Below are 25,793 nucleotides of genomic sequence, written 5' to 3' on the forward strand. Positions count from 1 at the left end.
CTGGGTTACATCAAAAAAGCCCCATAGCAAGTGAAGATAAACAACTTTCTCCAATTTTCCCCTCCCATTTCATTGACCTTTAGAAACCTGAACCTGTATCACTTTATTATAGCAGGGATGACAGCTTCTGTGACATGGATTGTATAGCTTGGAGTGTTGAGGATAGGCTGTGGCTCAGTTGCTTTGCACACAGAAGATCTCATGTTCAATCCCTGGCAACTCCAGTTAAAAGATCCAGCTGTTGATGATATAAAGGACCTCAGCTAGAGTTCCCAGAGTGCTGTTGCCAATCAGAGTCAGCAGCAGTGAGCTTGGTCGACCAGTGGTTTGACTCTAAGGTAGCCTCATGTGGAGTATGTTATTTTAAATATCTGTCTCTATGTGTTGCCAAAGATTGCAAATGACATTGGTTGCACAAAAGGCGTATTGCTAATTATGCATAGAATCCAAGAATAGAGAAGTGCAGTGACTGAGAGTCTAACTAGATGTTTCATACTGCAGGAATTCTCCATGAGGAACAGTCGCTGCTAGTTCCTGGTGGAAGATCGTGAGTAAAAGCACAGCAGGGCTCACTTCAGATTAGGACCGCTGTGCAGGTGAAGAAGGAGTTACTGCCTTCTCTCCTGTGCTATTTTCAGTGGCTGAAACTGCCTGGGGACCCAGCGGGGATTGTAGCTTATTGCATACATTCAGTGCACATGCACTAAGTGTTACAGCTGGACTGGAGGAATGGTTGTCTTCCAGTCTTGGAGAACTGTGTGCTTCACAGTCAGTGTTGCTGTAAGAAACCATCCCCACTGGGTATGACCCACTCTTTCGGGAAGAAGCCCAGGATTGTGTGTGTCACTGTGAAGATGTGAGTATTATTTTAAGTCAAGTTACTTATGACCTGAATTTCCTATTGGAAGGACTGAATTATTGGGTGCTGCTGAATGAAGTGCAAGCTCATATCCAGACTGGAGTGTTGAATGGCTGTCCGAGCTGTGTTTCGTTGTGGCAATTTAGTACAGAATTAATTTTGTGTGGTCCATTTAATTCTGATGAGGCCAGGATCTTTTGTGCGCAGTTCATCATACCTGACCTTTTGGCAAGTGGCTACAAAGTGGATTGTGTGTGTGTGAGAGAGAGTGTATACACACACACACACAAGATATTTGTGTGATGAGGGAAGTGAGTGCAGTTCCTGGAGTAAGCCAATTTAACAGATTTTAAAGCTGCTCTGTTTTGGAGTTGCAAAAGACATCATACGCCAAAGGACTGTGGATGCTGGTAAATTTAAGCATGTTATAGGTCAGAAAAGCATGACACAGTGCTCTGGAATGCACAAGCTACGTGCCACTTTGTAATGGGGTAGTTATTGCAGGAAGTATGCATTTTCCCAGACTTCTGCAGTTCATTATCTGGTAGGCATATAGGAAGGACTTGGCAGACAAATGTTGGGCAGAGGCTGACAGAACCATGCAAGTCTAAGCCCACTGAAATCAACAGGTTGTAGATTGGTGTAACTCAGTATAGGATTACTCGGTAAGTGCCATATGTAAGGTCGAGTGAAGCCGCATTTAGGCTCATGTTGCATTTTCTGCTCCCTTCAATTGTTGAGGCATCCCTCAATAGGGAGTAGTTCTGTGGTTCTAAGCCAGTGGCTCTGTCATTGATATTTGACAATCCTGTATCCCACCATTTGCGCATACACCTCTGAGATAATGAGCAAAAGAAGGTAAGCAAGGCAGCTCTCTGGTCTATAAATGAGAGTTTTTGTTTGTTTTTTGGAGCAAGTTCTATAGTCTGTGCGCTGATTTCCACAGATGCCAACATTTTAAAAATGTTAATTATCAGGCATATGGAGCCCAGTTTAAATGGGAACTGCAAGGGGAGGGGTGATTAGGCCTCCTTCCCTGAGGGCCTGGTGCTCGCCCTGCTTGGAAATGTACATGAATCCTGCTCATTACATGTAAGTTTCCCCTACAGGACAAATAGCATCCCTTCAGGGCTGTTTCAGGTCTGGAAAACTGAAGGTTAACCACTCGTGCCCTTGTGCCACAGTTGTAGTCTGACCCCCTCCCCCCTGATCATTGTTTTTAAAAGCCAGAGGGAGCTGCAGAAGTAGCCACATCTGATTTTGCTGTAACAGCCAGAGTACTCCATAAGATATAGAGCTGGACTTTAATATGTGGGCTTCAAGTGGTATGTAAGTTTGTAGCTCTTTCTGTTGCAGAGATATAAGAGAAAAGGCATATTTCCACAACAGAAGGAGCTAGAGACTTCGTTTTTAAAAATCAAAGCTAAGAATTCAGATAATCTGTTACAAATATTGTTATTGTGTGTTGATATAACAATATCCAGTTGCAGATTTTTAAAAACTTGAAAAAGCACCAGTGGCTCAAGGGGTGCATATGGCTACTGTTTGGGGAGTGGGGCAGGAAAACTGGTAGCAAACCTGCCATGTGGAATCTCTGTTGTCACTGCACTGTGCTGGCAGCCAAACCAGCAATGAGGAAGCCACACAAGCCTGTCCCCTTGTGGAAATCACCTGAGTTTCAATTCTCCATCTGTAAAATGGAACTAGAGAGGACTGAGATTGCAAAGTGTTCTAAAAACTGAATTCACTGTGTGAGTGATGAAAAAAGACTTTAATGGCTGCAACAATGTCTTATCCTGAAAATACAAAATTGTGGTGGTGGCAAAACAGAGTAACGGCTGTACTATGATCTTTGTTAAAGGACAGAAAATGGCATGCAAAACCTGAAGAGTGCAGAATGGCAAAGGTACACACGCATTTTCTTAGCTGGTTTGGAACAAGGACACTATCCTTCCCTCCATGTCTTCCAAATTATTTATTTATTATTATTGTTTATGTATTTTATTCGATTTATACCCCGCCCTCCCCACTGATGGGCTCAGGGCGGCTAACAACATTAAAAAATACATTAAAATCACAAAAACACAAAATCAATAATAATTTTTTTAAAAATCATTAAAATAGCCCAGGAGCAGGCTATTTAAACAAACTTACATCAGTGAAGTCTTTTGTCCATTTGTGAGGGGAAAGGACTGAGAATATCCTGGTCCCATAAGTTTTATGTTTGTTGTGAATATAATGCAGGTCTCTCTTCTTCTTTTTTTCATTTGTTCTTAGTGTTATGTATTATGCAAGACTTTATTCCCATGTGTCCCATACATTCTCAAGAGGGAAATATGTGGTTATTTTTTGTATTTAACTTCTGACCCTTCTGTCCTTGAAATTTTTAGTGGCCCCCTACTAGCGAGGGAATAGAAGAATGATAATTAAATCTCTTTCAACACCAAATGGAGTAAAGAAGGATAGATGTGACAGTATCATTTTTCAAAATTTGGACAACAAAATGGAAAGCTTGCAGAAGAGAGTGTCTGTAGTGTATATATAAAGTTTGTGAGACAATAAAGACAGACCTACTGTGTGTCCTCCCCTTGCCATTTGAAGGACGTGGCAATAGTCCAGATTATAACTGGGTTTCTTTTTGTCATAATGAAGCCATCTCAAACATTTTAGCAGAGAGTGTATCTTAAAATTTAAATAATCCATGTGCATGCTTAATCCTGTGTTACCATTACCTAGCACAATGATTGTTGATTTTTTTTTGTAACTTACTTGTTTTATTATCTTTTGTGACTATTGTGTTCCCAAAAAAGTTTGCATAAATAAACATACCAGTTTAAAAAGACACAAAGGGGAAGAGATGGAGAGGAGAAAACAGGAGGGAGATGAATTTGATAGCTAGAATATCTATCCAGTTGGACAAGACACACCTTCCATTGCTGATACTTTTTGCTTTTGCATGATGCAGCTGTGGTCTTTTCCCCCTCTGGCTGGTGGTAGAGGCCAGGGTGTCCTTTCCTCTTCATTGTGGCAGTCCGTGGGCAGCTGGTAATTAGAGCAGAGTTCTTTCTGGCAGGGAGGATGGAATTGTGCTTCTTCCTTCTGCTTCTCTGGCTGGTTTAATGCAGACTGTTCCAGGTTGCTTCTCATTTAGAGACCACTGTAAGTTTCTGTGGAATGAGTGAACTGAATCACCATGGGCAGGTTTACCATTAAAAGGTAAATAAGGATGATAATGCTAGGGCTATCCTTAATTTGAGCCTGGATTCAGAATCTCTGAGAAGAAGGATAATGGAGATGGTTAAAAAAAGAATGCCCCTTGTGAATAAAATGCATTAAGTACAGAATAGAAAAATACTCCAGAGTTTGGAACAGTGATCACCAATGTGGTGTCGGTTGGTGCCGTGGAGCCATGTGTTTCCTGGCATCCACTTGCTTCTTCCCCAGTCCTGCCTTTCCTCCACCTCTCTGGAGAAAGATTTGCTTCAGAAGAACCAAGGATACATCATATTTGAGTCCATACGGAGAACCCATTCAGAAATATCCATGTGAAACATGTGGTTTATATATGATCACCCCCATACCCCAGGACAGCCAGTTTGTGGTTGGCTGTGCTCTCCGTGGCTGCCATTTTGTAGTTGTGCCCCCTCAGTGTTCTCAGAGTTTCAAAAGTGCTCACAGGCTCATCAAGGTTGAAGACCACTAGTTTGGAGGAAACATGCCTAGATGTTGTATTCCCAAAGTAGAAACTAATCACTTTCACATCTAGGGCAGAACTGTATGTTTTGGAAGATGTCTGCTGCTTCCTAAACAGTAGTCCCACATCCTCTGCAGGGCACCATTGTACACACTCCTGCTTCATTCAAAGGCTGCCATGTATGGGGCAGAAAAACTTCAAGAATAGATGATGTCACAGCATGCATTTTGTCTTGCTAGTGGCCATTCAGTATTGGGAGATGAGGTACAAGCATGCCTTTAACATTACAGAGATTACAGTTACCTTTGAAGACAAAAAGGTCGTGATACTGTTGAACTTTTATCTGTGTTTGTCATTTTGTATTCTTTATTGTTTCCATTTGTGTAATAAATATAATAAAAGCAACATTTTTTTAAAAAAAGGTCATGATAACCATTCAGTTTATAGTAAAGAGTCAGATGCATCTGACGAAGAGAGCTGTGGTTCTCGAAAGCTCATGTGACTATAAAGTTGGTTAGTCTTAAAGGTGCTACTGGACTCTACTATTTTGCAACTACAGACTGACACGGCTAACTTCTCTGGATCCATTCAGTTTATGTGGTCAGTTGGTGCTAGATGACTTCAGCCCAAGCTGGTCCTTCATCTGCCTGTGAAGGTTCTCAAATATTTTAGCATGATTTCTAAATACTGCATTAAAAAACCCTCCATCTAGAATATTTAAAATAAAAACAACCAATATATATTTTTAAATGCCCATTTTTTTAATGCTTAGTTGAGTTTGGAATAGTAACAGAAGAAGCCTAATATTCATACAATGTGGATACGTTATTTTCCTCAGTTTTGCAAGATGAATAACCTGCAGCTGCTCTATTGAGGTATTGCCCTTCTGAGGGAAGCTTTTTCTTGGCCAGACCAAAAAAAAAAATTAATGCAGCTGCTTTTGCTTGAAATCAAACCCCTTCTTTTTTGGGTGTTTCATCCAGCTGTTGCTTTTGCCTCCAATGGAGCAACTTGAAAATTTTCATCTTTCAGTTTTGGAAAGCAGAGCATTATTAGAGTATATTAATTAATAAGGCCTTCTTTGTGGTGGACTAATATGTCAGCTGAATTCCAAGTAAAGCTTGCAGCTGCTGCTCTAACTGTTGGATGAAGATAAATTCAGTCAAAGATTAGTTCTGTTCCTTTTCCCTCTGTTGCTTGAATGTTCTCTTCCTGCTCTTTCCTTGGTTATTATCCTGCTTGCTGTATCTTGCCTAAGTCTAGTCCCCCTTGAACCTGACTTCTGTGGAGTTGGCTCTGGGCTGACTGTGACCTTTCACTGGGCAGGCCAGATACTCTTTCTGGCTTGTACAGTGGGACTGATTGCTTCAGTCAAGACTTCTTCATGCACGTCAGCAAAAGATAGAATGATAAGGATTTGGCTGCACCGAACATGTGTATGATGCTTGTTTTCCTTTCAGCTTGACCCTTGTTCTGGTATTGATTTTTAATCATATTTGTGAATGTGTTCTGAAGAATAAAAGATGATGTGTAGAGCATTATTTGGGCTTCACACCATTTGTATGCAACTCTCAGTGAGTGTCCCTGTGACAGTCATAGCTGAGCTAGGATTTGAACAAGGCATCTCTGGACCCAAATGACCTAAACAGCCACTGCTCAGAGGTTAATATGCCATTGCTGAGAAGGTGGTGGCTGCACAGCTTCAGGTGGTCTTGGAGGACAGATTATCGAGACCCATTTTAATCTGGGCATAGCCTGGTTTGGGGATGGAAGTGGCCTTGGCCACCCTGAAAGGTGGCTTCCCTGTTGATTCTCCTGGACCTCTCAGCAGCTTTCAGTACCATCCACTATGCAATCTGTTTTCTGAATCTGGCTGGATTGGGAGTGGGGTGGGGCACCATGGTTTGGTTGACCAACTGATTCCAGAAGGCAGTACTGGGGGACTGCTGTTTGGCCCCATACTATTTATGGTCTCGGGTCCCACAGGGTTCCGTCTTATCCCCCATGTTATTTAACACCTACATGAAACCATTGGGAGAGATCAGCTGGAAATTTGGCGTGCAGTGCCACCAATATGTGAATGATACCCAGCTCTGTTTCTCCTTACCGGCTAAACTAGTCCTGAATAGGTGCCTGGAGAAGGTAATGGGATGGAAGTGGGCCAGTAAACTGAAGCTCAATCCTGACAAGAGTGAGGTGCTGTTGATCAATGGAGAGGCTGCTTGGGTACTGCAGAGTGAGCCTGCCCCGAAGGAGATTGTGCTCCCCCTGAAGGAGCAGATTTGTAGCTTGGGGGTGCTACTAGGTCCTGGCCTGTGGGTTGGAGGCTCAGATTTCTTCCATGGCATATAGAACCCTTTTATCATCTGTGGCTGGTTCATCAGCTATGGATGTTTCTTAAAAAGCATGATCTGGCCACAGTGATCCATGCTCTAATCACATCCAAGTTATGTACTCTGTGTGAGGCGGCCTTTAAAAATGATTTGGAAACTGTTGGGTTGGTTATGTGGATCATATCTCCCTCCAAGCAGAAAGATCTGGAGTGGCTACTCATCTGTTTCAAAGTACCCTGAAGCCTAAATGGCTTGGGGCCAGGGTAACGAAATGACTATCTCCTTCCATACTATCAATCCCACCAGTTATGATCTGCCTCTCAGATCCTGCTCTCTGTCCACCTCCCCTCAGAGGTGAGGCGGGTGGTGACTAGAGACAGGGCATTTCCTGTGGTGGCACCTCGCTTTTGGAATACCTTCCCTCTTGAGGCTTACACCTATTATACTTTCTTTTAGACATCAGGACAAAAACTCATCTTTTTGCGTAGGCTTTGAATTGGGGGGGTGTAATGATTTCAAGTAAATGGGTGCATGTGTCTTTAAATGCTCGGTTTGAGCTAGGTGAAGAGTGGGGGTGAGAGAGGGATGAGTGAGTGATATGATTGGTTGATGACTGAGAGTGTGGGCGGAGTGAATGCAGTTTAGACTGACAGAGCAGAGAGAAAAGGTTTCAGTCAGAAGAAAGCAGGCTAGCTGTGTGCTGCCTGAGTATGTTGAAGTGTTTATGACAGAAATAATAACCTGTGTGGAACCTGAACTGAGCATGTTTGTGAAAGGACACTCAGTCAGGGAAAGAGAGGCCAGCTGTGTGCTGCCTGAGCAGGTTTAATATTTCTGAGAATGAGAGCCAAAACACACGAGAAGAAATACCTAGATTCAGCACGTGTTCTCTTACCTCAAGGTTTGCCGGGATCTGTAGGCGTCCTGGAAGCTTAAAGTTTAGCATTTACAGAGCAGCAGGAAGGGAAATACAGGCGCCTGTATTTCCCTTCCCCTTCCTGCTGCTCTGTAAATGCTAAACTTGTTCTCTTACCTCAAGGTTTGTTGGGAAGTGTAGGTGTCTTGGCAGCTTAAAGTTTAGCATTTACAGAGCAGCAGGAAGGGGAAGGGAAATACAGGCTCCTGTATTTCCCTTCCTGCTGCTCTATAAATGCTAAACTTTAAGCTTCCAGGACGCCTACAGATCCCGGCAAACCTTGAGGTAAGAGAACACGTGCTGAACCTAGGTATTTCTTCTCGTGTGTTTTGGCTCTGAGAGTCAGAGAAAGAGAGGCTAGCTGTGTGCTGCCTATATTTGAAGTATTTGTGAGAGAACTATTGAGTCTAGTGAAGAAGGCTAACTGTGTGTGAAGCCTTAGAAGAGATCTGTGTGAATGAGTTTATAGGAAGTAACTTTAAGAACTAAGAACTACTTTTATGAAACCAATACGCTTCTTGAAAAATAAACATTTATTTTGTTTTGTTATATCCCAGTGTAGCTGTCATTGCTATATCCCATTCATATCCTCAGGGCCACATAGAACCATGAAGGAGCCTGACGCTTAAACACGTTACCAAAGGGGAAATTTGAATAAAATATTTTGGAATAATATATTCCTGGTGGCAGCAAACTACCCAGAGGGTGTAAGGGGAAGATTAAAAGAAAAATCTACCCCAAAGAAAGTACAGGTCATAACGGGGTTTATCTTACCAGCTTTTTAATGGTTTGCTCTGTTTTATGGGCAGTTTTTATGCTGCTTATGTCTAATGGCTGTTTTATACTATGGCTTTTAATTGTAAGCTGCCTTAAGCAGGGCTGTGAAGAGGAAGCCTAGAAATATTCTCAACAAATAAGTTATACGTTTGAGCTGCGATTGGGGTGGGGTGAGACTGTGGCTCAGCAGTAGAGCATCTGCTTTGCATGCAGAAGTTCCCAAGTTCAGTCCTCTGCGTCTCCAGTTAAAGGGATCAGGTAGCAGGTGGTGGAAAAGACCTCTTTGGACCTTGTAGGGCCGCTGCCATTCAGAGTCGACAATACTGGCCTTGATAGACCACAGGTCTGACTCAGCAGAAAACAGCTTCCCACGTTCTCCACAGTCAAAGCCCCACGTATTGTACACATCACACTGGCCTCTTTTGTATTTCCTGTACATGCATGCTTCATTTTGGATTGCGGGTCAAGATTATAATACATTATGCAAGCATACTTGAAAGAACGAAAGCAAATTTAATAGGTATGTACTAAGCAGTTCACCCTATGATCTGTTCTGAAAAGGGCAACGTCTTAATGTCGTTTTTCCACTGGGTTACATAGTTGCAAAGCTGTATTATTAGGAAAAAATATTAAAGCAATCATCATGGGTCTTGGTCCCATTTGCCAGGAGGGGAACTGCTGAGTACAGGGAACCGACTGCACTAGGTTGGTTTTGCTTGCCGTCCCTGCATAGCTCAAATGATGGTGGGCTGGGATGTGGTAGCAATAATGCCTATCCTGTTGGACTTCCCCCATATGAATTAAGCAGCATGACAAGAATTATCAACAAGGACAATTAATTCCCACGGAGGCTCCTCCTCAGGCTCTCCCTGTCTGCTGCTTCTTGGCTTCCTGTTCCTGCCCAGATCCCCCCAATCTGCTTGGTCCTGTCTGCTCTGCTGTCTGCTAGCCCTTATCTCTTTTTCCATTGCCTTCTCCTGCCTGGCTAACCTCTGGCAGCACCTCCCACACATTGCTCTTTCATCCACCATCTGTTTCCTTCTCTTTTCTATGTGCTGACTTTAGGATTCTTTCATTGCCTACACTTCAGGCAGCATGCTTTCCATTCTTCTAGTACATTTTGCTTTTAGGCTTGATCCAGGCCAGGTCAGGGGTGCATGACTGCAGTCTCAGTCAGATGTACATTGGAGGCACTCACCTTTTAAAAGCCATCTTTTGTTTGCCCTTGCGAGGGATGGCTATGGAGAAGGAGCTTCTGGTTTTCTACCCATTTTCACTGGGGGAGGGGCTGTCTCCTTTTTTCTTTGGCTCCATATGCCCTAGGAAGGACATGAGAGACTAGAGAAAAGGGGCAACCCCGTGCACTTTTTGAAGGAAAAAGCAGGTGAGAGGAAAACCAGAAGCTCCTTCTTCCCCCTTGCAGCATTAAGCCAACAGGCACTTTTAAAGGCGAGTTCCCACTATGTATGCCTAACCATGAGTCGGGTAGTGCACTCCTTAACACATCACATGTCAGGTGTAGTTTGGCTCTAAGATACAGTTGTCAGGGGTGGGGGTACCTCTAGGGTTGCCAGCCTCCAGGTAGTGGCTGGAGATCTCCTGGAATTACAGCTGGTCTCCAGGCTACAGAGATCAGTTCACCTGGAGAAAATGGCTACTTTGGGGGGTGGACTGTATGGAATTAGGTACCTCTGACCACCATTAGAGGCAGAGCTGAACTACTGCGGGGCAGCCAGTCGCCCTGCAAGGTGACAGCATTCTGGCCAGGGCAGAAACCCCATTGTCTACTCAGCGATGGGGGGGGGGACAACACAGACACGTAGCATTGCCAACTCTGGGTTGGGAAATTCCTGGAAATTTGGGAATGGAGCCTGGAGAGAGCAGGTTTGGGGAGGGGAGGGACCTCATTAAGGTATTGTCATGATCTCGCTATGCCAGGAAGGCCTAGCAAGGCCTCAGAAGCCTGTTAACAGTGGGAGTAGGCCTGCCGATAATTCCCAGGAGCCCCTGGGCCATTTTGGCGCCCTTTTTGGCCAATCAGAACATAGGGGGCTAGTGCTATATAAGTCTAGGAGGAAAAAAGTCTGTGTTCTTTCTCCCAGGGAGCAGGCCAGAGGAGGTTTCTACTAGGGAGAGAGGGCCTCATCCAGGTAGGGCGAGAAGACAGGCCTGGCAGACAGAGGGACAGTGAGTTCAGTCGCACTAGGGCCTTTTGTTTATTTTGCTTTCACCCATCTATTGTTGCTAATGCACCTTGCTGCTTGTTTGCTTGATATTAACTGACCTCCTTGTAAATAAACTATTTTGTTTGCTGTTACTCTGCTGGGTCCTCACGCCTGTTTATTGGCCAAGCTACGGAGGTCAGAAGGGTTGGGAGGGTACTCTGGGCCTTCCCAAGGGACCTTAAATCCCAGAGTGGTGGCAGCATACGGTGGCTCACCCTACCTGAGGCATGACAGGTATAATGCCGTAGAGTCCACCATCAAAAGCAGCCATTTTCTCTGTAGTCTGGAGATGAGTTGTAATTCTGGGAGATCTCCAGGCCCCACTTGAAGGTTGGCCCTACATCGGTGGCCCTAGCAGAGTGACAGGGATCAGGCAGGCAGTTATGGAGTTAAAACTGGCAAGGAAAGGGTTAGAACAGTATGAAGATCTCCAGCTCTTGGAAGAAGGTCCACCCTTGCATGACAGCCAGGAAGCTGTGGGTGGACCCTCCTCTTCTTTAGGCTGGCCTTTAAATGTCAGGGGGAGGCCAATGAGGACAGACTGGTCTTGGTTCCAGGCAGTGGGGAAGCCGGCCTGAGGAAATGAGAAGGATTGAGGTGGCTTTCAACCCTCTCCCCCCTTTCTACATCTGGGCCTCAAAAAGAGTAGGAAAGCAGACTGTTTATCCAGGGCACTCGACTAGTCAAAAGGAATCTGAACCTGGATCTTGGCAGCAGCTATGTAATTATTAGGTATATATGGTATTACTTTTGCTGTAAGCTGTCTTGGACCGTATTTGGAGAAATTGCGTTTATAAGTTGCCTGAATTAATAAATGCCTATGTCAATATGTCTCTGACTACAGAGCAAGGCAGCTGGCTTTTTAAAAACGGCTCAAAGGTATTTTAGTTGCCTTCTCTGTAGCATGAGATACCATAATTTGGGGCTCTAAACTTTAGAGAAGTAACCTTTGTTGTCCTCCACAAGTTCTGTCTTTAAAGAGTAACACCCATTACTGTATGGCGCACCCCATGGTGAAATACATTTCTACAGAAGCGCACAATTCAATTATAACGCCATCAGATGAGCTATCCTGAAGAGCTTCACTGCCCCTGTTATATGATTCCTAGAGGACTTATTAATTATAGAAATAAAACTCCTAAAACCACAGAAGTGCTAAACTTCATTTAACGTTGAGGTGAGTCCAGGAGAAATTGAAAGAAAATGTACCAGTTAAAATTCATCAGAGCCCTGTGTTCCATTTAGGTCACTTTGCACTTCACTACCTCCCCTAGTTCCACACATACTCACACCCACAAGTGGCATGTGTTACTACTATGAAGAAGAGCTTTGTACCATTTTTTTAAAATACTTGCTAAACATGAGGGTAATGGCTATTTAAATCTGGCCTGTCTGTAGCCACTGTGCACTGGCCAGAGGCAGTATGTCCTGTAACGTGGGCAGAGGCCTTGCTGCTGGCAGTGGCTGGGCCAATTTCTAGAAGCACCCCCGTTCTACTTTTAATAATGTCAGCAGCCAGGTAGTTTGATATGATATATTAGAGAAGAGTAAGAAGCTATGGCCTGATTGGTATATTGATAAATTAGTAAACAGTGTTTTGCAGAGTGAGGCCAACCTAAGTCTGCCTTCCAAAATGTTCCTGAGGCAATATGGATGAAACCTCTGTTTCTAGCTACATATTTGGCAGTAGACCTTGGGGCCTGTTGAAATTGGCAGCCCTCCACCTTTGTGCTGAAATGGAAGTAATCTGGAAGATTGCAGGATGGGAAGTTGTTTCAGGTGGATAGCCATATTGGGCTGCAGTCGAAGAGCAAGATCTGGGTCCAATAGTACTTGAAAGACCAACTAGATTTCCAGGGTATAAGCTTTCAAGAGCCAAAGAGGTTGTGTTCCTAGAGGCAATCTCGAGTCAGTTTCTGCTATACAGTTTGCTTTCTACTGACGAGTGAAAGAATCCATTTTGTAAAGTGGCAACTGAGATAATCTGGGGACTCAGTTTCTTATGCAAGGTGTTTATTCATAGGTTGCTCAAAGAAAAAGTTGTTTGCAATGGAGAGCAAATACAGAACAATGTTACTGGTTTGTAATATAGGACAATTTGTCAGCAAGTAAAATATTTCCATTCAATTTCTGAAACCAAGCTAGTATGGGCTTGGATCCCGCATATGTTTTTCTGATCTTAGAAAAATAACTGGGTACAAATGTAGATCAGAGTAGGGTGTCATTTCACTGAGCAGTTGTAGAATTTAATGGCATTATTAACATCGCTTTCTCAAAAGAGCAACCCAAAGGGTTAGTGCATATGGCTATAAATATACAAGATTTGTAACTGACGCCACAAGGAAAACCTCCCCATCTTGAACTTGTTTTTTTATGTAGACTGTGTCTCCAGTAACTTGCAACTTTTGATCTGTGTTTCCAGCTGAGGGATTTCTTTACACAGTTTAACAGATTATTCCTCTTCTAGCCTCTGAAGGTTTGTAAACAACACAGATTTTGTACATACTCTGGATTTCTCTTTGTAGCCACAAGGAGAACATGAATAGAAACAGTCACTTCTAAATTAGTGGCTGCAGTACTGAAATGGTTGGCATATTGAGTGATACTTTTTATAAATGTAATGTCAGCCAAATGAATGTTTGGCTAATGCGTGTGTGGTAAAATTAGCAAATGCATCACGCTGATGCTAATGAAGAGAAATAACATCATCACAGCAGTTCATTGAAAGTGCCATCCAGACAGATTACTTGCCCTGAAGGTTCGGGTCAAGGAGTCACTATCAGAAGTGTGTGTGTGTGTGTGTTTGAATGAATGGCTACTATATATGATGTGGTACAGTTACACTTGGACAGCTGAGTGCAGGGAGAGTGTTTTTAGATAGGAACTAGCATGATGTCAATAAGGCCAAACCCTTTATGAATAGATTGTTGTATCTGCTCCTTCAAGGTATTAAGTATCAGCTACTGCCATTTATTTCAAATTGATTCAAAACCATGCGTTCCTTCCTTCTTCGTGTTTTACTTAACAATGCACAACTTTTCATATATCCACATTTAGAGCCAGTTCACACCACTGTGACTCCAGTCTTTTGTGTGGTGAAATCATTGTGTGTAAGTGTGTTGTGCGTTAAATTTCAAGCTAAATTCCTGAAATGTGTTAAGAAAATTGTGTTTCAGAATCTGGAACCTGCAATCTGAGTCTCTAGGGATCTCTGTTCTGATTTCAGATTTATGTTTAAAATAAAATTTGAAGAGAGAAGCCCAGCTTGTTGGGAATCAGAACTGTTATGCGAATAATTGCTGCAGTTGAAGAGCATCTATTAAAAGAAAGATGTGGGGGTATGTTTGGACTTGAGAGTGCAAAACAGGCTGCCCTAAAACTCGAAGTGTATCCCAGTCACTCACAAGTTTGTTTTGCGGGCCTAATGCTCTGTTGGGGCAAAACTGCGACCCCATGGATATCCCTGTGATTTGAAAAAATGGGGGGGGGGAGTACTGCTCAATTTGGCAACCCCATTTCCTTTCATTAGCCTTTCTATTCAGAAACAAGCATTTGTGTTGGACCAGTTCAAACTCAGTTTCACTGCTATACCCAAATCAATCCTCTCACGAGCTTAGAATCATGATGTGCAAAAGTTCCTCTACAGAGGGATAAGGTTGTTTTTTAAGAACGCCGAACCTAATTTTTGTCTATCTAAAGGGCAGACTGCTGATCCGTTGAGTTGGTTTCCAGCTTCGTGGGCAGTTTGGGGTGGGGAGTAGAATTGCTCTTCTTGGTGTAGACCCTCAATTTGGCCATTGTGCTGTTCCTGAGAGGCCCCCTGTCTCCCAGGAGCAGCATTTCAGAGAGATCAGTGGACCATTGCTTAGTGGTAAAGTGCCTGCTTTGCATGCAGAAGGTCCCAGGTTCAATCCCGAGCATCTCCAGGTAAAAGGATCTGGCATTAGGTGATGTGAAATGACCCCTACCTGTTAGACGCGCAAGACAGAGTTGCCAGGCAGTAATTAGCAACCAGCTGGAGTGGAGAGGGGGTCATCAGCAGTGTTATGTCACTTCTGAGGAAAACCCAAAAGAAATATCACTCTGCTCTGAGAGAAGTTTTCTGCGCTGATTTTTTCTGTCGGTTCTGGCACCATACTGCTTCTATTTATCCCCTGTATGCATTTTTTGCCATTAGTTTTTTTTTTCTTTTTGGGTTTCCCTCCGGGTTTTTTTTGGTTGTTTTACTCCTGTCTTCTTTTGGAAGCCAATTTTGTGTTTATTTTAACTCATGTGTAATGTTTCTTTCAATTTTGTTTGGCTGCCCCCACCCCATACCCACTTTTAGATGATTGGACATTCATCCTTCTCGAACCACTCCTCCCCCACCCATCTTCCTTTCTCCACTTCCTGGTTTTGTTTGGATCTCTTTTTTTATAATCAATTTCACATTGATTCATCGACCTAACATTGTAATAAAAGGTGCAGTGGGGTCTCTGAATTTCCACTTTTCATTTTTTTAAAAAATAAGTCTCAAACCTTTTTCCTTTTGTCTTCACAAGGGAAAGAGCTGGAAACTTACTTTTTTAAAAATTGTCAGTTTCACATCGGTGGATTAACCTAATGTAATAAAAGATGCAGCGGCTTGTCTGAATTTCTAATTTTCATTGCAGAGATAAAAGGAAAAACGTGTATCTCTGCAAGGGATGCAGATAGAGACTTACTTTTTTAATGAAAGCTGGGAATTCAGAGAATGTACGGCATGTGTTGTTGTAATGGTAGGTTGATCTAGCAATGTGAAATTGACTATTTTAGAAAATGGTAAAATCTCTGGTGGCCCAAGGGAATGGGAGGTGATCAAGCAAGCAGCACAGTTTGAAAAGTGCTTAGCCGCTGCTGTTCCAGGCTCTGTCCCAATAAATGTTGATTTGCTCCACGGGCACTGGCCTCTGCCTCCTGACTCAAGGCAGGGCTGCCCAGTTTGGATGGGGGCATGGTACTTAGATATGGGTGGCAAAGCTGTACCCAAACTGATTCTAGTGCTTGGGGATAAACTGCAAAGAAAATCAGGAACAAGTCAAGAGTGTGTAAAAACCTGAAATTGCTGGAAACTCCCCAAAAGTGATGTACTGCTGTTGTGCTGACAGCGTTTTTAAAATTTATTTTTCTCCTGTGTGATGGAGCAGCAGAGGCAGCAGGGTTGCTGTTGGGGAGGGCTCCTGCCATGGTGAGACAACTGGCAGCTGTACCTGGAGAGCAGGTGCCAGTTGATTGTTCTGAACTCATCCATACACCCATACCAAAAATATTGGCATAGGATTGGGAAAATTAGAAAATATTGCTCTGGCAAACATGTCCCTGATTTCCCCAGTCTTAGACTGTGTAATTTTCAGCTGGTGGTTTATATCTGAGTGTCTGCATTTTTTTAAAAAAAATGGAGCAGCTCTTTAGGTCATTTCTGAAGTTTCACAAACACAACAGGAGCTTCCCACCTCCCACTGCAGTCCATTGCTCTTCCTCTGCCCCCATGGGTCAGGGGATCCCAGGAACAATGCTGAATGCTATGCAGAGGAGTGGGAGGGGAGAGTCAGTGAAAATTGACCCTCTCTCTTTCATTGGAAAGAAGTGCCTTTCTATTGGTGGGGGAAAAAAACCTTTGGCTCCACTCTCTTATTTGCCCTTGGTTTGTTTTCTTCATAATAACTAATATTTTTGGAAACCTTGAGCAGTTCCTTTAAAAGAACTTGAACAAATCCAGTCTAATAGCAATAATAGCCCTTTGCATAGATGCAGATTCCTTGTTGAAAACAGGTCTGGCCTTATGGGGTATAGTAAAGTAGACAGCCTCTCAACTGGAAAATAAAAGGGTGTTAATTTCTTTAATAAAATCTCAATGGTTAATTCAACATCTTGTGCATACTACAATTGACTTTGCACACTTAAGTGATAGAACGAAAATCTTTCTATATAGCTTCTGTGACTGAATTATGTAAGGTGAACAGATTTGCATATATTTGCCTGGCTTGAATAATTCTTCAGCTTCTGCTAGGCTTTGGGCAGGGCAAAAACCTATGCAAGCCCGAGAGACCTAGTTTCCTGCCAGCTGAAAGTTGTCTCTGCTTTGGGAAAAGCTTCAAGGGACTAGCAACTTACTTTAGAAAATGAAGTAACAATCTGAATTGTCCAAATGCTGTTCTGTGCCTAATGTCATCATCCATATGGTAGTAGAGCTTTGCACAAATCATAGCATAAGCAAAGCCCTGCCCGCCACAGCTTATCTCATCCAAACTAAGATGCTGTGGCTGCATTTATCTTGCCTACATTTCTGTAGTTAGAGCATTTTCATCAGCTTGACTTTAGTATTAACCTTTAGTTTTCCTGAGCTTGATATTGGTTTTCTGAACAACATGGCCATGCAGATTTTTGTTTGTTTGTCTGTCTAAGTGGACTTTAGTACTATCATTGTTGGTCTCAGTAGTAAATAGCGGAAGGTTTTTTAATCTCCATGTTAAACAAGATCAGCAAAATTCCACCTGTAGTTGTCTGACCAAAGGTCACTAGGCAGAATTTTGGTGAGTATGCAAAATTGTTTAGACTCATTGAGTTGGACCCAGTACCTAAAAAACAGCTATATTGTGTGCCTTGTGATAACTGTGCTAACATCAGCTAAGCTTAGAACATCAGCAATGTCTGAACTGCAAAAACACATATTCAGACCTGTACTCACAATTGTGAATCTTTCTCTGCTATTTATGACACACCAGCATCTGAATTCTTTTACGATAGCAATGTCGAGTGCCTTCAGTATGGAAGATACTGGATTCTCCCTGGCCATGAGCAATTTGGCAGAGAAAAGTCCTGCCTCCCACAGGCTGAAGGACCTAGTAAGTGTCGCTCCTTCTGGGAAATGGTCGTTGCAGAAGATTCTGTGTTTATCATGAGCAACTTCTCTAGGAAGACACTGCCAGGTAACAAGTGGAGCCTTGTGCTTCCTACCTGGTATAGGGACGGATGTTGGTGACCAGACAGAAACAAGTAGGCAACAGATATCACTCAAGCAGCCAGTTGACACTCCAGATTTTAAAAGACGCACAGATTTGTTTTGCAAGACTCAAGTCCAGCGGCACCTTAAACACCCACAAGGTGTTTCCCGGGTATAAGCTTTCAGAAGTCAAAGCTCCCTTTGTCAGAGAAAGCTTATGCCCTGGAAATCTGGCTGGTCTTTAAGGTGCCACTGGATGCAAATCCTGCTCCTCTACTGCAGACCAGCATGGTTACCCACCTGAAGATTTGTTTTGTTGATGACTGTAACCAGTTACATAGAACTTTCCCCCTTGTCTTTGACTGCATTTTAAAAAAAAATTAGCCTTCATCCTTAATCTGCTTCACATTCACACAATTAAAATCTCATCAGGCACATGTCCCAGCAGATGCAGGGTCCTTAAGTATCTTACTTGGGTACTTTAATCAGTCAGTAACTCTTTTGCATCAGGTTCCATTATGCAGAAGGCACATTGGCCTCTTACGTGGAACAGGGCTTTTGTGTGTGTTGGCCCCACATTTGTGAAATGCCCTTCCTCATGAGATTCACATTATTCCAGATTTTTGGAAAACTTCTTACTTCAAAATAGTAAAGAGTCCAATAGTACCTTTAAGACTAACCAACTTTATTGTAGCATAAGCTTTCGAAAACCACAGCCCCCCTTCGTCAGATGCACCTGGCGAGAGAGCTGTGGTTCTCGAAAGCTTATGCCACAATGAAGTTGGTTAGTCTTAAAGGTGCTGCTGGACTCTTTGCTATTTTGTGACTACAGACTAACACTGCAAACTCCTCTGGATCTTCTTCTTTCAAGTTAGTCTTTTAACTGATTGATTACTGGTCTTTTCTCATTGCCGTTATCATTTTTATCATTGCCAGTGCTGATCTGGGTGGTTTGGGCAGCCCAATCTTGTCACCTTTTAGAAACTAAGCAGGGTTGACACTGGTCAGTATTTGGATGGGAAACTACCATCCAGAGTAGGGTTGGTACGCAGAGGCAGGCGGGGGCAAACCAGTGTAGAAAGTCTCTTGCCCTGAAAATGCTACGGGGGCGTGGGGGTCGCCATACGTTGGTTGCAACTTGCTGGCACAGGAAAAAGATCATTGCCATAATGTTTTATAACATATTTTATTGTTTTTAAAAATTACTTTAAATTATGTATATTCTTGTTTTGTACTGGGCTTTGAAATTGTTAGAAAGCAGCTTATAAAGTAAATAAGTAATAGCCCAGAAACACAAAGCTGCACATGAAACATATGTTAATGAAATTGTGTTCCACGAAGTTCGAGATTGCTGGATATTTAGCCGACAACTCCTCCAACATCACACTTGCCTTAAAAGGCTGAATCTTTTCTCTTAGAGATACCATTCAGGCACAATATTTCTGCTGTCCCCTCCCTTGGGAAAACCCTTATCTGTTTCCTGCATCTGTCACCCATCCCTCTTTATGAATGGAAAAGCAAGTTACTAATGTTTTGTGGCTGTTAGCAATTAATTTCCTTTGTCCAGATCTTGGAGGGCCTAGACTCCTTCAATGGTTGGGGGGGGGGGGGGAGCGAAATCTTCCCGTAACTTCTTGAGCAACCCTTTACTCATGACAATAAATATAAATATGTTCTGGCACCCAGCATCTTTTTTTTTAAAATGAAAAATGTTGCTGGACGGTCTTATAAAACAACTAAAATCCTAGCCTCTGCCAACATGAGTGGGGAAGAAAGCCAGCAGAGAGGCTAAAACAGGGGAATCTGTCCACAACTATTTGCTTTCAGTGTGCAGAGTATTTAGGTGAGGAATGCATAGAAATATCTCCTTGCTTATTACACAATAACCTTTTCTTCTTCGGGTTCGGAAGCTGACTTAACGGTGTTGTGTTTTCTTTTGCTGTCTATTGTACAGAAGTTTATCTTGGTCTAAGTCACTAACCATAATAATACTTGGCATTTATAAAGCATTTTTTAGATAGTCAGATGCTTCATGTACATTAACTTGGTGATCTTTATAATGAATGGTACAACCAAAGCATGACATTGGAGAGTTTGGAGTTCAAATTTCCTCAGCTCAGATCTTCTAGACTAATTGTGTGCTGATCCTAAACCTTTTGAAGGTTTGAGCTCTGCTTGTGATTAGCTCAGCTGTAACGTTTAGTCCTCCTTTCCTTGTATACTTTTACTTGGTGGTGGTGCTGCTGCTGACTTCATTAAGCAGCAACAGTGTCCCAGGTACTAGGATCTTTTAGAAGCCCTGGGAAACAACCATTCTTGTAAGAGGCTGAAAACCCCAATAAAAAGAAACCACAGTTCCCAGAGATCCTGACTACAAACTTTATTGCCGCAACGTTCAAGAACCACGTCAAGGGTGCCACAGCAGTAAAGTGAATTGGGAATGGAATGGAATGGAAGATTTCCAGGCTGTATTGAACCTCCAGTCATGCTGGGAGCTTGATGAGAGCTGAAGTTTGAAAAGAGCCTGAGTTTCAAATAAGGTACTTGAGATTGATCTGGATGGGACCCAAATTAGCTCATTTTAGATTAGCCTATTCTAGATGTAACTTGGGCTGTTCAGTCACTGCTTGCAATAAACCTATAAAGAAGGCATCATTCCCAAACTGCAGATTGGAGAGAATGGATTATACGTATGAGTTATGTGAGTTGCCTATATCTGCCTATTAAATTAATGGTTGATGTGACATTTGATAATGAGCGCCGAAGTGGTGTAGTGTTTAGAGTGACAAATTAAGATCTGGGATTGCATCCCCACTCTGCCATGGAAGCTTGCTGGGTGACCCCAAACTCTTAGCCTAACCTACCTCACAGGGTTGTTGTGAGATAAAATGGAGGAAAGGAGAACAATGTAAGCTGCTTTGGGGCCCCACTGGGGAGAAAGAAGGGATATAAATAAAGTAAAATAAACAATACATTTGGAACCACCAATTTCCAGCTTGCTCATGGTCACTACCAGCGTTCAGGATGTAGATTGGCTAATGTTCTTCTTTCATACGATCTCTGCCAATTTGGGCTACAGATGTCCAATGACTTTTGGACAATCCAGTGAAATTCAGTGTAATTGTTTTTGCTTTTGAATACCAGGAAGGCAACAGATACAATACCAGGTCTTCCAAGGACCATCTCTCCCCAAAAGCCATGTGGAGCTATATAGAATTTATGCAGGTACACACTTTTGACTTTGAGCAACTCCTAATAATTGGGTTTGATTGGGAGAAGTTTTTGGTGTCCACATAGAAAATAATTGCATATTGCCGCATTCTGTGAGATGGAAAATATAAAAATAATGAAACGGTTGAGTGGAGCTTTGCTAATACGCAAAATCATTTTATATTTTAAAAAATCAAATGCATCTTATAGCAAATTATTTTCCTTATAATATATCATTTGTCAGTGACTGGGGAAAATCTCCTGTGTTTTAGAGTAAGTGAGGTAGGAGTATATTCAAGCAATTCGTCAACTGACAAAACAATCCATTAATCTCAATCAAGGAGTCAACTAGAGGTGGAGTTAGGAGCCAATGTAGAATGGGTGTCTGAATAACTTAGAGGCTCTTATCCTTGCTTCTGTGTTCGTCTCAGGTGATGGTTACTAATAACCTAGTCATTATCTTCTCCATTCAGCCACTGTCCTGCTTCTGTTAGAAGATTTCTTTTATCTTCAGGATTGTGAACTATACCTATGTGCCATCAAGTCACAACAGACTTGTAGCAACCTCAGCCAAGGGGATTTAAAGCAAATGGAGAAGTTGAGGTGGTTTGCCATTGCCTTTCTCTGCAGTCTTCTTTGATGCTTTCCCATCCAAGTACAGGCCCTGCTTAGCTTCTGAGATCAGGCTATACCACATCTCAAGCATTGAACTATAGGATCATGTTTTATTCCTCTATGATAACAGAAATATTTAGCATTTATGTGCTTGCTTTAATGGTCAGAGCACTTTACATATATTATCATAAGTCATCTTTATAAAGCAGCCCAGTGTCCTTCTCCACATTTTGCAGATGGGACTCTAAAGAAGATAGAATGGCTTGTTTAAAGTCATTTAATGAGTGTGTGATTGAAATGAGATTTGAAGTCTGCTAGATTACAGGTAATTCTTTGGCTACTGTACTGCTCCAGCTTTTCTGTATCACAACTGTTGCCATACCTTGTCACTCCTTCTTATTAAGACTCCGTCTGGAAGATGCTGTTCTCTTTACATCCATTGCTGTAGTCCTTGACCTACAAGAAAGAAACTGCTGAACTTTTCTTGTCCCTTATTCCTTCAATCAGAATGCTTCTCATAAAATCTCCTTTCTTTCCTGTTGGCATGATCACATGCCTCTCTTATAGACATGCTCACATGGTTCCTGGAACAGGCATTGAGAAATTAGAATCTGTCACAGGATCAGGTGTGTTTTTCTGCTTATGTGCATATTTCACCCATCCCATTCTTCCTGAGATCACTGTTGTGGGTGGTCATTCCTGTCTCTACCAGGAACATATCCCTATATGCTTCTAATGCCATTTGATTTAAAACCATGTTCTCAAAGTGAGTGTAACAATACATCTAGACTCATTTTAACCAGAGTTTGCAACAATCAATTAACAGTGGAAAACAGCCTTTAGTTAGCAAAATCTGAGCAAGGCTGTTAATGATAGACTTTTTGGAGGTCATTAATTCATAGGATCATTATAAGTTGGAATCAGCTTGATGACTTATAACACACATGCATGGATAGAGCATCAGGGAGCTGTTGCTGGGAAGATATTAGAGCAGATTTTAAAGGGATCGACCTGTAAGCATCTGAAGGACGGCTTAGTGATCCGAGGAAGACAACATGGTTTTGTCCCCAACAGATCTTGTCAGACCAACCTTGTTTCCTTCTTTGATCGAGTAATGAGCTTACTGGATCGTGGGAACTCTGTCAGTGTGATTTATCTGGATTTCAGTAAAGCTTTTGATAAGGTCCCCCATGACATTCTGATGGGTAAACTGGAAGACTGCGGACTGGACTATAGGATAGTTCGGTGGATACGGAACAGGTTAGAGGACCACACCCAAAGAGTAGTGGTCAGTGGCATTTCATCAGATTGGAGGGAGGTGTCCAGTGGGGTGCCACAGGCCTGGTACTTTCAGTATTTTTATCAATGAACTGGATGAAGGGGTAAATGGGCTACTCATTAAATTTGCTGATGATACCAAATTGGGAGGAGTGGCAAACACCCAAGAAGATGGAGTTAAAATTCAAAAAAGACCTGAATACTCTAGAGAAGTGGGCGGTTGTGAACAGGATGCAATTCAACATAGATAAGTGCACAGTATTACATCTGGGCCACAAAAATGTGAAGCACAAATACAGGATGGGGGATACACTTCTGGGTAGTAGCGTATGCAAAAGAGATCTTGGAGTAAGAGTGGACTGTAAACTAAATATGAGCAGTCAGTATGATGCGGTGGCAAAAAAGGCAAACTCAGTCTTCGGTTGTATCAAAAGGGCCATTGCATCAAAATTGCAGAAGGTCATAGTCCCTTTCTATACTGCCTTGGTCAGGCCACACCTGACGAAGGTGTGCAGTTCTGGAGGCCCCACTTCAAAATGAATGTGGACAAAATTGAGAGGGTGCAGAAGAGAGCAACGAGAATGATCAGTCATTTGGAGGAGGGCAAGGAGCTGTTCCAGTTGGCAGCAGAGGCTGCTAGAACTCGAAGCAATGGGCTTAAATTACATGCAGAAAGGTACTGGCTGGATATTAGGAAAAACTTTTTCACGGTCAGAGTAGTTAAAAGGTGGAATCAGCTGCCTAGGGAGGTGGTGAGCTCCCCTTTGCTGACAGTTTTCAAGAAGAGGCTGGATGAATATTTGTCAGAGATGCTTTAGGCTAATCCTGCATTGGGCAGGGGGTTGGGCTAGAAGGTCTGTATGGTCCCTTCCAACTCTGTAATTCTGTGATTCTGTGTGAATGCACACACAGGCAAGGAATGGAATGGGGAGGAAATCTATATGGTATTACAGCCTCTCTTGATCTCAAAATCCTGGGTCCTTATACATTCAAATTGGTCTACAGTCTTAGTACAGGAGGTTTCCACTTTTCCACCCAGGTGCATTTTTCCCTCCTGTCTTTCTTTTTTCAATGTGATTATTCTCCCCTTTTTTTTGATGCATATGCATTGGTTCTGTGCTTTAGGAAGAGGCTGCTGGTCAGCATTACAGCATATGCTTTGTATGTAAAAGGTAAAGTCCTTTGCATTTCCAGGTAAAGAATTACATGTAACAGGTGTTGGGCAGGGACTCTCTATCTGAAGACCCTAAAAGCCTTGCCAAAGTACACAACACTGGATGAACCGATGTCTGATTCCTTTTGAGAATGTTGATGCGTGTGCATTGCCTTCTTCCCGCCCACCCTTTCTCCTACATCTACCTTTTTGTCCATATCTGGAATGATGTTCCTGTCACTTTCATGCTTCTTGCTTCTCGGTGGAACAAATGAGATGGTTTTCCAGCTTGTTCCCTAAATAAACAACCTGACCCTCATTACACATTTGCCTGATACCTGTTGGATAATAAATGCTTTAAATATGCATGTGAAGTAAGCATGATCCGTTTTGGTTTGTTTTTGTTCTTATTTTATATTTACTCCCACATGAACTATTTTAAATGAATGTAAATGTTTCAGAAGCTGTTTTTAATCAAATAAGGCCGTCTATGACTAGGCAGGGTTGATGCAGTTTGTAGCCACTTCTGGGAGTAGAACAGAATGCTTCTCGGTATAGAGCTGGGTCGTGTTGCTGTTGCCAGAAATTGGCTCTCTTGTGTTTGTGTCTTGGGTTGCTATGCCGTGCAGTTGTTTTGAGAACATTCAAAACTGACTGGTTCTAGTCAGCTCTGCCCTGTTATTAATAATAAAATATAAAGGTGCTGTTTTCAGTGTTGAATATCTTACTAGGATTTCTTGGAAATAATTGATACAGCAATATTTAAGGTGCCTAATTTTGCAAAGAAAAGCAAAGCAAAGCAAAACTTGTTTATTTTTAGGAACTGCACTGTTTAAACTGATTGATTAAAATATATCTGATTTTAACCCACAGGTTTTTTAAAAAACAAGTCAATCATTTGTAATGCAAGTATTACTAAAATTGGGTTTTTTTCCCAGTTTAGGTCACTCTTGTGTTGGGAGGAGTGCATAGTCTAAAACATTGCTCACTGTGACATGTATAAGAAGCATCTAAAAAGAGAGTCCTTATTTATTTATTTTTTTAAAAAAATCACTTTCTCCATATGCAGATTTAATCCATTAGTTACTCAACTGTCAATGCAAATCCTATATGGAGTTACTCCAGTCGAAGCCCATTGATTTCAGTGTGGTTAGACTGGCCTTAACTGTATAGGATTGCACTTTGGAACCTCGTACAATTAAGAGTTCTTTAATCCAGTGACAACCCAAATTTGTTAATCTGTTTATATTTCTGCTCTTCTTTCAAAAGCTCAGCTCATGTGGGTCTCCTTTTGGTTTCTTATCCAGTCCTTGGGTTGGATGTTCAGGTGGTGAAAAAAGAAGGGTGGAGTCCCCTTTGACCACCAAAAGAGCCATGCTGTGGATCCTGAGATCTTCAAGGTCAAAGCCATATAGGATGAGGGATGTAGTAAGGAGGGGATCTAAGTTAAATTGAGTGAAAAAGTGGCTGGATCCAACCCGTTGATTAGACTGACGCCAACCTAGCTTCAACAGTGCTATGCTATCAGATGCCTACAGACCATTTGCTGGGCCTTCATTTGTGTCTATCTCTGTCTTCGTTTTATCTAGGAGATGGCAATAAGAGCTCTCAAACAGACTGGCAGCAGAAGCATAGAAGCAGCTTTGGAATACATTAGCAAGATGGGATACTTAGACCCTAGAAATGAACAAATAGTCCGTGTAATCAAGCAGACTTCTCCAGGTAAGTTTGAGTGTTCTTTGTTTCTATATTGTTTAAACTGGATTTGATCC

The 25,793-nt window shown here is 42.3% G+C and overlaps 1 protein-coding gene across 1 annotated transcript in view; it reads left to right on the forward strand.

Annotated features, from left to right (window-relative positions):
* LATS2 (large tumor suppressor kinase 2) overlaps window positions 1–25,793 on the forward strand; it is a 50,624-nt gene that overhangs the window by 18,769 nt on the left and 6,062 nt on the right. The window contains exon 3 of the mRNA XM_054973611.1: window positions 25,611–25,743. Coding sequence (XP_054829586.1) covers window positions 25,611–25,743 — 133 coding nt within the window. The remainder of the gene's footprint in view (window positions 1–25,610; window positions 25,744–25,793) is intronic.

Source organism: Eublepharis macularius, chromosome 3 (genome assembly GCF_028583425.1).
Source record: "Eublepharis macularius isolate TG4126 chromosome 3, MPM_Emac_v1.0, whole genome shotgun sequence".
Classification (NCBI taxonomy): Eukaryota; Metazoa; Chordata; class Lepidosauria; order Squamata; family Eublepharidae; genus Eublepharis; species Eublepharis macularius.